This window comes from Lynx canadensis, chromosome D3, assembly GCF_007474595.2.
Source record: "Lynx canadensis isolate LIC74 chromosome D3, mLynCan4.pri.v2, whole genome shotgun sequence".
Classification (NCBI taxonomy): Eukaryota; Metazoa; Chordata; class Mammalia; order Carnivora; family Felidae; genus Lynx; species Lynx canadensis.
This window is the reverse complement of record NC_044314.2, coordinates 37,878,578-37,891,207: the sequence shown is the minus strand read 5'-3', so window position 1 is coordinate 37,891,207 and position 12,630 is coordinate 37,878,578. Positions and strand designations below refer to the sequence as shown.

Here is a 12,630-nt window from a genome sequence, read left to right as displayed (position 1 = left end):
GCTCTGGTTCCCAAAGTTTTTCAACCAGCTGTCCCCTAACTTTTGTGGCTTCACCTGGTGAAGTGCAGCCCCAGGGAATAGCTATCAGTTTCCAGACACCTTTTGGCCCAGGAAAGAAGAGTTAAGAAGCCAATTCCTTGACTTCTTGCCACAACCCCCTCACCCAGCACACCTCCACTCATGTTACCATGCTCCCTATTCCAGAACAAATCATTTCAAAGCAGGGCTTAAAATTCAAATTTTATTACAATACATCTTGCATTACATTCTAACACTAAACAGTTTAAGTATATACTCAAAAGTATAAACGTTAAAATCAATTACTAAAAATGATTTACCAAGAAAGATTTTTACCAATACTAGAGTTGGGGGAAGACAACTAGAAAGTACTCCAAAATGTTAACGTTTCTGTAGGTGGTGGGATTGAAGGTGATTTCTACTTTCTCATTTTCTGTATTACCAACATTTATAATTAATTCACAACCCAGGGGAAAAAAACTATTAAATAAAATTAACATGAAATCATCTGATTGTCACCTATAGTAAAGGGCAACTTCATCCATTTTAAGGGTCTCTCTAGACTTCTGATTGACCTCATTCAATGACAATCCCCCAACCTGTGGACATAAAGACTGTCCGCCTCCCCCAATTTCACCTCCCCTATTACCCATAACAGATTTGATCACCAAGTCTTCAGAAGTAACAGTATCTGGAAGGGAAATCAGGACATCTTAAAAGAGAAATCAAACTTTCTCTTACATAGGAATTGCCTTCAGCAATTAATGGTGGGTTAATTAAAACTGCCAAAATAAAAATCAACAGAGAAGTAGAGTTTTGAGGAATCTAAGGGGGTAATTCAATAAGGATTCATTGCCTTCAAGTAACTTAGTATCTTCTAGCTGGTGATAAGGGGAGGGGACAGGAAATGAGGAATAGTAGACCTTGGGAAGGCAGACCTCTCACTCCTATGCTTCTGTGAGCTTCCCATTTCCTGAGCCCTAGGGGCACGGAACACCAACACTGTCCCTCTAGCCTCCAATATGTCTTCTTTCCGTGGTGTACATACATGCCTTTTTCCATACAATGCACCAAAGTCTACCATTACACTGACTGTTCTGAGTAGCTCAAGGTCTCTTAGGTCACTCTGGGTCTGGGATAGGCTACACAAATCTGTGATTATAAACAGAAAGAGAGAAATCAACACATGTCCTCTGAACCAGGGTCTACGAGAAGAAATTCCTGCTTGAAAGGAATCCTGATGAAGAGACCTCTACAGATCCTCTCTCCATACCTTTGTATGTGCTATAACCTTTGCCTATAATGTTCTCTTCCCTCTTGCTTTGATCTGCCTAATTTGTACACACCCTTTATTCCTCAACAGAGATTTCATCACCTCCAGGAAGCTTAAGTGACTCCTAAACCAGGTTAGGTGCCCCCCTTGTATTTTGACAGAATCCAAGATTTATCCTACCAAAGAACTTATCACACTTTACTGTAATTACCTGTTTAATAAATATATATGTATCCCATTAGCCCTTAACTCTGGGAGGGCAATGGCCATGTCTGCCCCTGATGGCTGGCACATAGCAGGTGCTCAATAAATAAACAAACCTCAACTGACCTCTGGAAGCTCAGGGCTGAGGAGAGAACTGGCAAGGGGGCAGAATGAGCTATAAACTGATCCAGGACAGAATTCAACATTTCACAACCTCACAATTCAACACCTCAGAGAACCGAATGACTCTCAGCACATGCCTCCAACTGCCAAATGCACGATGTTCTTGCTGGGCAGAGATCCTTGCCATTGAAAGCACCACCTTTCAGTCCATCATGTAAGAAGCTCTTTCAGGATCTCTGCCCCAATCTTGGCCTTACTGTGTAAGTGCTCATTCAACACGTCAACAACCATATTTGTGTGGATCTGCTCATACAGTAAGTACTGACTCAGACAGGAAGGACAGAAACTCTGCTCTTAGGAAACGTCTAACTTTCGTGCAGTCTCACCCCAAAGCGAATCCCTAGTATGACACAAGTATACAACTCTTACCCAAGACTTAAACTCTGGTGTGAGTTCTCTGGTGCTGCATAAGGCCTGACCTATGCCTAAATGTTTTCCTACATTCATTACATTCATAAGGCTTCTCCCCAGTATGGATTCTCTGGTGCTGCGTGAGGGCTGAGCTCTGATTGAAGGATTTTCCACATTCATTACATTCATAAGGTTTTTCTCCAGTATGAATTCTTTGATGTTCAATAAGGATAGAACTTCTACCAAAAGCCTTACCACATTCAGTACATTCATAACCTTTGTCTCCAGTGTGAATTTTCTTATGCTGAATGAGGGCTGAGCTCCGGCTGAAGGCTTTCCCACATTCACCACATTCATAAGGCTTCTCTCCAGTGTGAATTCTCCGATGCCTGATGAGCTCTGAGCTGCCCCTGAAAGCTTTTCCACATTCACAGCATTCATAGGGTTTTTCACCACTATGAATTCTCTGATGTCTAACAAGGTCTGAACTCAAACTAAAAGCTTTGCCACACTCTTTACACGCATAAGGCCTCTCCCCAGTATGAATTCTCTGATGTCTAATCAGCTTTGAGCTCTGGCAAAAGGCTTTCCCACAGTCCAAGCACTCGTAGACCTTTCCCCCAGCGTGAACTCTCTGTCGTGTTACAACATTTGAGTTCACACTGAGAGTCCTTTCACTTTCGTTATGTCCAAGGACACTCTCTTCTGTGGAGATTTTCTTGTTGAAGACCGCCAGACTAAGATGTCTTTCCTGAGAAGGGAGCTGACTCATTTTGTTCCTTGCAACTGTTCCTTTTGGCTTCTCAAAGATGTGCAGGCCTCCCAAAGCTTCTTCAACTATCTGTCCTGAAGGAGTTTCCCCAGGGAGTCTTCCTGGGGATATCATGGCTGCTGATGCTACACATTCAAAAATTTCTTGCTTTGTTGTTAATACTTCATCACCCACCAGCTTGCCATCTAAATATGTGAAGAGAAAAATACTAGTGTCATTTGATCCCCATGTCAAAAGAAATGAATCTATTATAACCAGAATAGAAAATAACCAAACAAAATAGGTATTTACCTATTAGGAGGAAAACTCTTAAGAACTAGCTTCCCAATCCAGAATTTTGAGAAGTGGCCTGGGGTAGTGACAGGTGGCACCCTCAGAAAGCAAGGGGGACAAAAAAGAGTCAGCACTGGAGAGGGACGGTGAGCAGGGAAACACATCAGTTAGAGGAAACAGTGATACATAGGAGTAGCAGTGGGAAACCAGGAAGCTAGGAGACAATCCTGGGTTAGAAGAGAAGATGCATTTTTTTGGTAATGAGGGAAAGGAAAAGAGGTGATAGGGAGTGCTCAGGAAGAAGAGAGAGGTCTAAGACTCTTAAATAAATGGTGCTCCTAGAAAAACAGGAGAGCAGGATATACGATTAGGAAATGCATTCAGGGTTAGAACTGAGCAGAGGTAGATGAGCAGGAACTAGAATGCGTTAAGTTAATTGCAGGTTCTGGTAGGTTCTAAGTAGATCAAACGATTATAAGCAAATAGAATAAGACATACGGAGCATGAGAAAAGGAATACTCTAGGATCAGGTAGAAGTCTTATATGTTCACTTTTTCATGTGTAAATGGTGAAAGGTAGATGGAAACAAGAGACAGCTGTGATTCCCTGGAGCCAAACTTTCAGCTCTCACACAACAAGCCCCTCTCATTTCGAGATTTCTAGTAGCTCAGAAGGAGACTACTAGATAATGGCTGAGGCAACTTGAATTATTTTGAGGGTGAAAATCTAAAAAACTTCTCAGTTACTTTCATCCTCCCAAAAGTCCTCTAACCTCTGGGGTGCCTGGGTGGCTCAGTCGGTTAAGCATCCAACTTCGGCTCAGGTCAAGATTTCATGGATCGTGAGTTCGAGCCCTGCCTCAGGCTCGAGCCTGAGCCTGCTTCAAATTCTCTGTCTCCCCCTCTCTCTCTGCCCCTCCCTTGCTCTCTGTCTCTCTCTCAAAAATAAATAAACGCTTAAAAAGAAAAGTAGACAAAGGACATGGAGAAAAAAAATACAAACGGCCAATCAACAAATTAAATGATAATTCACTAATAAATAGCTACAAACCAAAAGTCTTCTAACCTTAAATACAGTTACAGACCAGGAAACTAAGGCTCAGGGAGGCAACATAACCTATGTGAGGCCACAGAATTCATAATTTAAGAGCCAGATTCAAAGACGCTCAACATCAAGGCTTGCCGTTTTCCCCTAAGTCCCTTCTGCTATTTCCCTACCTGTTCAGTGTGGCCTATGTGGTCTAAAAGCCTTTTAACTAGGGATGTGGTCTTTAATTGCACATTGACAAACATGCTTTTAGCTTTCATGTTATGTAGATGATGCTCCACTGCCCACCCAGACCCGCTTTACTTATAGGGTGCCTCCTTGCCCAGCTGCTGTTGAGTGTTGGCTCCTAACCACCCAGTTGCCCTCTTCTCTGGAAAGTCGCCCTGGCTGATGAGAACCACCTGGCCCAGGATGTTATTTCCACCCTCGCTGCCCCACACCCACCGCCTTAAGAAGGGACAGCTCAGCACTGCAGTTATGCTGGAGGAGGGGAGGGTACCCCAAACCCCCAGAGATTAAGCCAAGGCTAGGTTTTACCCAAGACCACATCACAACCCTGCTTCTCTCACTCTATTACAGATTTCTCCTGAAGAGCAAACCCTCCTTTAAATCACTTGTACCCAAATCTCCACATCTCAGGCTCTTCTTCTGGCAAGACATACTGTTAGGCTTGTGAAGAACCTATGGAAAGATTATAACCAAGGCTGTAAGGTCATAAAGCTTCAACAGTAGAGTTTGAGATGGAAGGACACTGGAGAAGGAAGGGGCTTTTCTTCCTGGTGCTGTTGTGCTCTGTTTGTTCCTGCAGCACCTGCTCACCACCAATTAGTCCCAGAGGCGCCATCCCTCTGGGTGGCTTCCCAGCAAGTCTGGTGTCACGGCACCTCTCCACAAGGGTTCTCGGCACCCCAGAGGGTGGCTACCACAGCACACACACCCTCTCCCTGCACCTCATGAATGGCTTCCCTTGGTACCCTAAAGTGCAGCTTCCCAGAAAGTTCTGGCAGCACAGCACTTCATTGAACATGTCCATCCAGCCATCCAGTGGACCATAGCTGTGTCCTCTCCAACAAGATCTGGATCTCAGCTCTGACAGGGCAGGAGGAAGATGTGGTACTCTCTCACAGATTTGTTCCTTCCTTGGATGCTGTGCCTCAGCCCTAAAGATTCCCTATATGTGTTATTCCCGTATTATTTAGACTTTTTTTTTTTTTACCACTTAGTAATTAACCCCATTATAGTCAATAATTCTTTTTTTTAACTTTTTTAAGTTTATTTATTTATTTTGAGAGAGAGAGAGACTGCGTGCAAAGGAGGGGCAGAGAGAGATAGAGAATCCCAAGCAGGCTCGACACTGTCAGCACAGAGCCCAATGTGGGGCTCGAACTCTCGGACTGTGAGATCATGACCTGAGCTGAAGTAAAGAGTCGGATGCTTAACCAATGAGCCACTCAGGCACCCCTATAGTCAATAATTCTTAACATTCAACTTTCCCTGTTCAAGCTACTATGTAGTTTCTATTACTGATACACTATTCATCTCTACCTTAGAGACTGCCTTGCCAGTGAACCATTAAAAAAAAAAAAGAGTATATTGGTCTTTGAATGTTACGGATGTTAGAGAATTTTATTAGAGACCTTAATTCTTCACCCAAAGTTAGAAATTATATTGGAATTTCAGATTCTAGGCAGAGCCAATGGAAGAATATTTCAAGGCACGGAGGGGACCTTTCCACTAGACTTAATGAAGCCACAAATGAATGTCATTAAGAAAATGCACTATGCCAGAGATGACAGCCCCACCATCATCCTCAGTCCCAATGGACTGTGACTCCTCACCTCCCTCGTGGGAAGCCTGGGACTCTTGAGTCTCACTCTTGCACTGGTTCTCCAAGGGCTGGAGCTGTATACTCAGAGACTTCAGTGCTCCTATGGATGTCATTTCCTTCCAGATCATTCCTTGGCCATGAGCCGTGTCCTAGGAGTAATCAAGTACCAGCACTATGATTCTGAGGATACAGAAGAAAAAACAAAACAACAACCAAAAAAAAAACCCTAGAACAAAGGGACAAGGCAGCTGGAGTCAGAACCTCATCCAGATGATTAGAAAGAAAACAACAGGACTAAAAGCCCTGGTGCCTTGGCCCCAGTAGACAAATAATAACCCAAAGACAAAAAGTTTGTAACTTTCTGATAGCCACGTCAAGGCCACTCATAACTTATGTAACTATTAACTTATAAAAGGTAAAACTAACAAACAAAAACACCTACTTCTTACCTGTTGCCTTGGTTCGTCAAGCTCTTTCTCCAGCTCCTCCAGCATAGTCACGGCTTGCTCTCCGTTCTCGGGCCGGTGCTCTCGCAGCCAGGCCTGCAGCTCCTCAGGCAGGATGGCCAGGAACTGCTCCAGCACCAGCAGCTCCAGGATCTGCTCCTTGGAGTTCACCTCGGGCCTCAGCCACTGATGGCAAAGCTCCCGGAGCCGGTTCAGAGCCTCCCGGGGCCCAGAGGAGTCAGAGTAACCAAAGTGCCTGAACTGCTGGCGGAAGGTCTCCAGGCCACAGGTATCTCCCTGAAGGCCAAAGTCCTGCCCACAAACATAATTCTCTTCTTCAACCTTCACAACTATAAGTCCTTCTTGTTCTTCCGAAGCATGGTAGGCCAAGGCTGCAGTTTTTCCTGACATTCTTGGCAGAGACAGTCTGAAAATGCTGCTCAGTTGAGGCAGGGAGGGAATGAAAGTCTGTGTCTAAGAATTCTGATTCTTCAGGTAGCTCCTGAGATGGACAATGTGGAAAAAATGTGTTTAGAATACAAATACAGGATTTTGAAGACCAGTTGCCAGACAGCGTAGTAATGAAAAGTGACTAAAAGGGAGTTTCCATATAAACAATATAGGGATGCCTGGCTGGCTCAGTAGAGCGTGCAACTCTTGATCTCAGGGTCATGAGTTTGAATACCATGTTGGACATGGAGCCTACTTAAAACATAACAATAAAATAAATAATACAAATAAATAAACAATACATTAATGGTGATTCAGGACTTTTTCAAGACATGAAATAGAAAATTTAAGAATCACCAAAATCAACTCAGCCTTTGGAAATAATGCTAGGGTTAACATTGGGGATAACAGTCCTCTTAGATCATGGAAAGCAGGAAAAACACTGTGGTATATTATTACTTCTTAGAATAATAATCACCATTTTATTGAGTACTTACTAGATGCCAAACATTAGCTGGGTATTTAACATAAATTTATTTAATTTCCCTAATAATTCTATTAAGGACAATCATAATGTGCTCATTTCTAAATGAGGCTACTGAGAAGCATAAGCTGACCAAAAAGACAGGTAGCCCCTAAGCAAGAGAACCAGATTCTCCAACAAGAGTATTGAGCTCTATTAGCCGTGGGGTCTCCCCCAAAGAAGGGAATTTGCACTTAATAAACACCTATTGGGGCACCTGGGTGGCTCATTCGATTAAGCAATTAAGTGTCTGACTTCGGCTCAGGTCATGATCTCACAGTTTGTAGGGTTGAGCTGTGTTGACAGCTGTGCTGACAGCTCAGAACCTGGAGCCTGCTTCAGATTCTGTGTCTCCCTCTTCTCTCTGCCCCTCTCCTGCTCGTGCTCTGTCGGTCTCATTCTCTCTTAAAAATAAACATACATTAAAAAATTAAAAAAAAAAATAGGGGCACCTGGGTGGCTCAGTCGGTTAAGCTTCCGACTCTTGACTTTGGCTCAGGTCATGATCTCACAGTTCGTGAGTTCCAGCCCTGCATCAAGCTCTGAGCTGAAAGCACAGAGCCTGCTTGGGATTTCTCTCTCCCTCTCCCTCTGCCCACCCCCCTTCCCCCAGCTTGCGCGCGCTCTCTCTCTCTCTCTCTCTCTCTCAAAAAATAAATAAATAAGGGGCGCCTGGGTGGCGCAGTCGGTTAAGCGTCCGACTTCAGCCAGGTCACGATCTCGCGGTCCGTGAGTTCGAGCCCCGCGTCGGGCTCTGGGCTGATGGCTCGGAGCCTGGAGCCTGTTTCCGATTCTGTGTCTCCCTCTCTCTCTGCCCCTCCCCCGTTCATGCTCTGTCTCTCTCTGTCCCAAAAATAAATAAAAACGTTAAAAAATAAATAAATAAATAAATAAATAAATAAATAAACATTTTAAAAAATCTACCTTTCATGGGCGGGGCACTTTACAGATACTATTTTATTGGGGTTTAACAATAATACTATGTGATAAGTATTATCATCCCCATTTTACTGATGAGGAAACTGAGATTTTTAAAAGTTAAGCAATTTAGGAGCGACTGGGTGGCTCAGTTGGTTGAGTATTCAACTCTTGATTTCGGCTTGGGTCATGATCCCAGGGTCTTGGGATCAAGCCCTGCGTCAGGCTCCACACTGAGCACAGGGCCTGCTTAAGATTCTCTCTCTCTCTCTCTCTCTCTCTCTCTCCCCCTGTGCCCCTCTCCCCTGCTCTCTCTCTCTCCCTCTCTCTCAAATAAAATAAAGAAATAAAAGTTAAGTAATATACCCAAGGCCCCAACCTGGTACATAGCAAAGTCAAGATATGAACTTAGGATTGCCCAACTCTAAAGTACTTGTTTTTTTATTACAGATAGGGGTTAACCCAAGACAATCATGGTTGGTACTATTTAAGTGATTTAAAAAAATGTTAGGAAAGGGCCATGGAGAATGGCCAGAGTGAACGTACAAACAAGGAAAAATTCTTGACTTTAAGTCACAGGTTCTAAGACAGTACAAAGAAAAGAGGAATGAATTCCTTCATCCATTATTTCGACAAATACTTGAGCTGTGTGCTAGGCAGTGTAGTGAACAGGATTCTCAGGAGTAAAAGGTGTGTCCTCAAAGACTCCATAGTGTGGGAGAGCAACAGGGAAACCAGGAAATACAGTGTGGAAAATCCAAGGATAGAGGGAAGCAGGCAAGGTAGCACAGAGAAAGACAACTAAGACCAGGAAGACCTGCCTGCCTGGGAGAGAATGTCAGCAGTCTGATAAGAGTAAGCCAGGTGAAAATGTAAAGTAAGGTCATTCAGGCAAAGACAACAGTCGGTAGAAGATATGGCCCACTGAGGAAACTGCAGGTGTTTTAGGAAAGCCAGACTAGTGGTTGTCTCCTCTGGCTCAGAATCAGCCATGGAGCATGGACCCCACAACAGACTTCCTGAGTCAGAATCTCTGTGGGTAAGGTTTCAATAAGTGCCCCCAAATGCTTCTGATGTGAAGCCACGGTAAAAAAAACAAAAACAAAAACAAAAACAAAAACAAAAACACAGCCAGAAAGCCTGGGGCATAGTTAAGAAATAGTGAGAAAGGAGATACCTATGGTCTGACAGGTTGCATTGCAGAGTTTGAAGTTGATCCCCACAGCCACGGGGATGGCTGGAGCGTCTGTCTGCCCACTCGAGAAGGAGTACAGAGAAGAGACAGAAAGGGGTCTGTTGCCACCACTTGGGCAAGGAGGGCCCGAGCTATGGGAGCCAGAGGTAAAGACAGATTTGACAGGAATTAGACACACACTGGATAAGGGTTTGGAAGAGAAAGGAGTCAAGAACTTGGATTTTTGGCTGGTGCTGGTGACTGAAATGATGGTGGTATCATCATTTCTTGAGCTATTTATGACAAAATTCAGTCTGAGATACCTACAAAGCAGCGTTCCTAAACTGTGTTTTTTCCATATACACCTAAACAGAGAAACTCAGGAATATTTTTCCTGTTAATTTTTTTAGTATTTGAAAAATACTAAACACATTTGTTTAGTTATCATGTGACGATTGACATTTAAAAAATCCCCTAGCGATGCATCATCAGATCTGTGCATCACTGTGTACATAGCATTTACCAAGGGTTGCATCCTTTACTTAATGACCACTGGTCTAAGTCATGGCTCTTGCCCCTTAATTTCAATATGTTTATGATACTATTAAATTTCTGTTATAAATATTATGCTCCTCTACACAGAGTTCCATAGGTTAGCCCTTAAGTCTACCACTGTTTTCACTGTCTCCCAGGCATCTCTACTCTGGATCTCTCAGCTGAGCACCAGCCCTATTTATTCAGTTTCTCACTCCCATAATGCCTCTTGAATTTCTCAAAAGGACCTCAGACAGCACATTCATGACCAATTGATGATTCCTCCCACTCCAAATCTGCTCCTCTCCCAGTGGCCCCCTCTCAGGAAGTAGGAACATCCACCTGGCTGCACTTCTAGAAACCTGAAAGCATCCCTAACACCTCCTTCCCGTATTTAATGCAAATTAAGCCCTCTTGATTTTATTGCCTATCTCCAGAATCTGCCCCTCCCCATCTCTGCCACCACGATCTTCATGCCAACAACCAACCTCTCACACCATACAGTGACACACAGTATGCTTATACTGTAACCAGACAACCTTTTCAAATTGCAAATCTGATCCTGTTGCTCTGACCAGTTTTTTTAAAAAGCAAAAACAGAAGCAAAAACAAAACCTTTAGCCAATCTCTTTGATTATATTCATCTCATTTACAGATGCCCGAGATGGAACCCCAGCCTGAGTCAGAACCTCCTACATGGGGCTTTATATTTGTAAAACATTCTGCAAGTAATTCAGATGTGCAGGCAGGGTTGGGTTAGTCAAGGAGGCATAAGAGATACAGTTAAAGAGAATTTTGATCCTTTCCCTCAGAGCACTTCTCTCATTTTGTCCATTTATATGCTTTAGTGGGACTATTGGGTTAATGCCTATCTTCTCCACGATTAAAACTGTAAGTTACATCAACATTTTTGCTCACCATTTTATCACTATCACTCAATCCAATGCACAGTACAGAATATGTATATGTATATATATATCCACATATATATTCATATATATACCCATATATATCCATATATATTCATATATATTTATATATATGAATATATATCCATATATATTTTTATATATACTCATATATATTCATATATATATTCATATATATATTCATATATTCATATATATACTCATATATATATTCATATATATTCATATACCTATATATATAAATGACTACTACTATTGTAAAAAAAAAAAGTTTCAAAGAGGCAGTGGTCAACATTGTCAAATGCCCAACAAGGACTGAAAAATGTTTCCATGGCACTTCTCATAGTGCAGGGAGATGACAGCTCACAGGAAAAACACCAGCTTTGGAGTCAAGTGACACAACAGTTTGGAATCACAGCACAGCCTCTTACTAGTTGTGTGACAGCAGTCACCAACCAAACCTTTCTAAGATTCCATTTTCTCTCCTAAAAATGGAGTTAATAATACTTTCATTGCAGTGTTACTATAAGAATTGGAAGTAACAGACATCTAGAGTAGTGCTTGATGTATTAAGCGTATCTTTTTATTCTGGCGTTTTGACATCTGGGCCTTGCTTTCACTGGAAGGACTGTCCTTCCCAGAGCTAGCAGATGCCTAGAGATAATAAACTCACCTACAGGGTGCTTTTCATATGCAAACCAACCCAGAGCCCACACCCCACCACCTCCTGTACTGGGATTTCTCATCCAGGGCCACCATTCCCCTGCCCTAATCACCCAGGGTCAGATGCCAGAAAATCAGGCACAAGCCCTATGCTTCAGAGCACACTGAAACTATTCAAACCAGCCAATCCCAAACCTGTTTACCCTGCCTCACCCATTCCTTCCCACAGAAACCACGATACAGGCTCCTGCCCACTTTCCCCTCACCTGGCCTCCTGACTGATCCTGTGATTTCACCATGTGGGGCATGGCATGACCCCTCCTCTTGGAAACCATGAGTAACACACTATCTTTGCAATGGCAATCATCTCCAGATCTGTTGGCCTCACCATGCCTAAATAATAAAACTTAAATTTTAAAACACTTGGCCCATAGCAGGTTCTCAATGCATGGTAGATATGGCACAAGGGAAAGGCAAATTCCACATCACAAGGCATGGGATATAGAATAGGTTTTATTGGGGAAACTTACCAGCTAGGGGTCAGTAAAATGAGCACAGGTCCTGTGATTCTTCCATCATCCCACAAAAGGGAATTCTGGAGAGAGGTGCTGCTGTTTCAGGGAAGAGCTCCTTCTAACTTCTCAGTGTCAATGTTAAGAAAGCAGCCTTGTCATTGGGGGCCATAGGTCCACTGTTTGGTTGACCTATGTTTATTAAGTGCCAGTGTTGACACAATTGTCTAGGGAACCCCTATGGAGAGGGCTGGAAGCTTAGATAGGGCCCTTCCCTCTGGGAGGAGAGATCCTGGTCCAAGCTAGCTCTTAGTCCAAGCAACTCAAGGACCTCCAGGGCACTTTTGGACAAAACTGCTTGTTACAGCATGGCTGTTACTATAATGTATCTGCATTGTTTGCTTACTATATGGTAACAAAAAACACTGAGTTTTTATTGTAGAATCAAGCACTGTCTACCTGTTCATTTCATCTTCACAGTCCTTTATGGTCTAGATTCTACTGTTTAACTGAACAGAAACTGATGTTACTT

The 12,630-nt window shown here is 43.1% G+C and overlaps 1 protein-coding gene across 1 annotated transcript in view; it reads right to left on the bottom strand.

Annotated features, from left to right (window-relative positions):
- Positions 1–227: 227 nt before the first annotated feature.
- Positions 228–12,630, bottom strand: part of LOC115498716 — an 86,593-nt gene continuing 74,190 nt past the window's right edge. Inside the window, exons 13-16 of the mRNA XM_030292314.2 lie at positions 11,853–11,979; positions 6,399–6,863; positions 5,960–6,098; positions 228–2,986 (exon numbers count right to left, since the gene is read on the bottom strand). Coding sequence (XP_030148174.2) covers positions 2,055–2,986; positions 5,960–6,098; positions 6,399–6,863; positions 11,853–11,979 — 1,663 coding nt within the window. The 3' untranslated portion in view covers positions 228–2,054. The remainder of the gene's footprint in view (positions 2,987–5,959; positions 6,099–6,398; positions 6,864–11,852; positions 11,980–12,630) is intronic.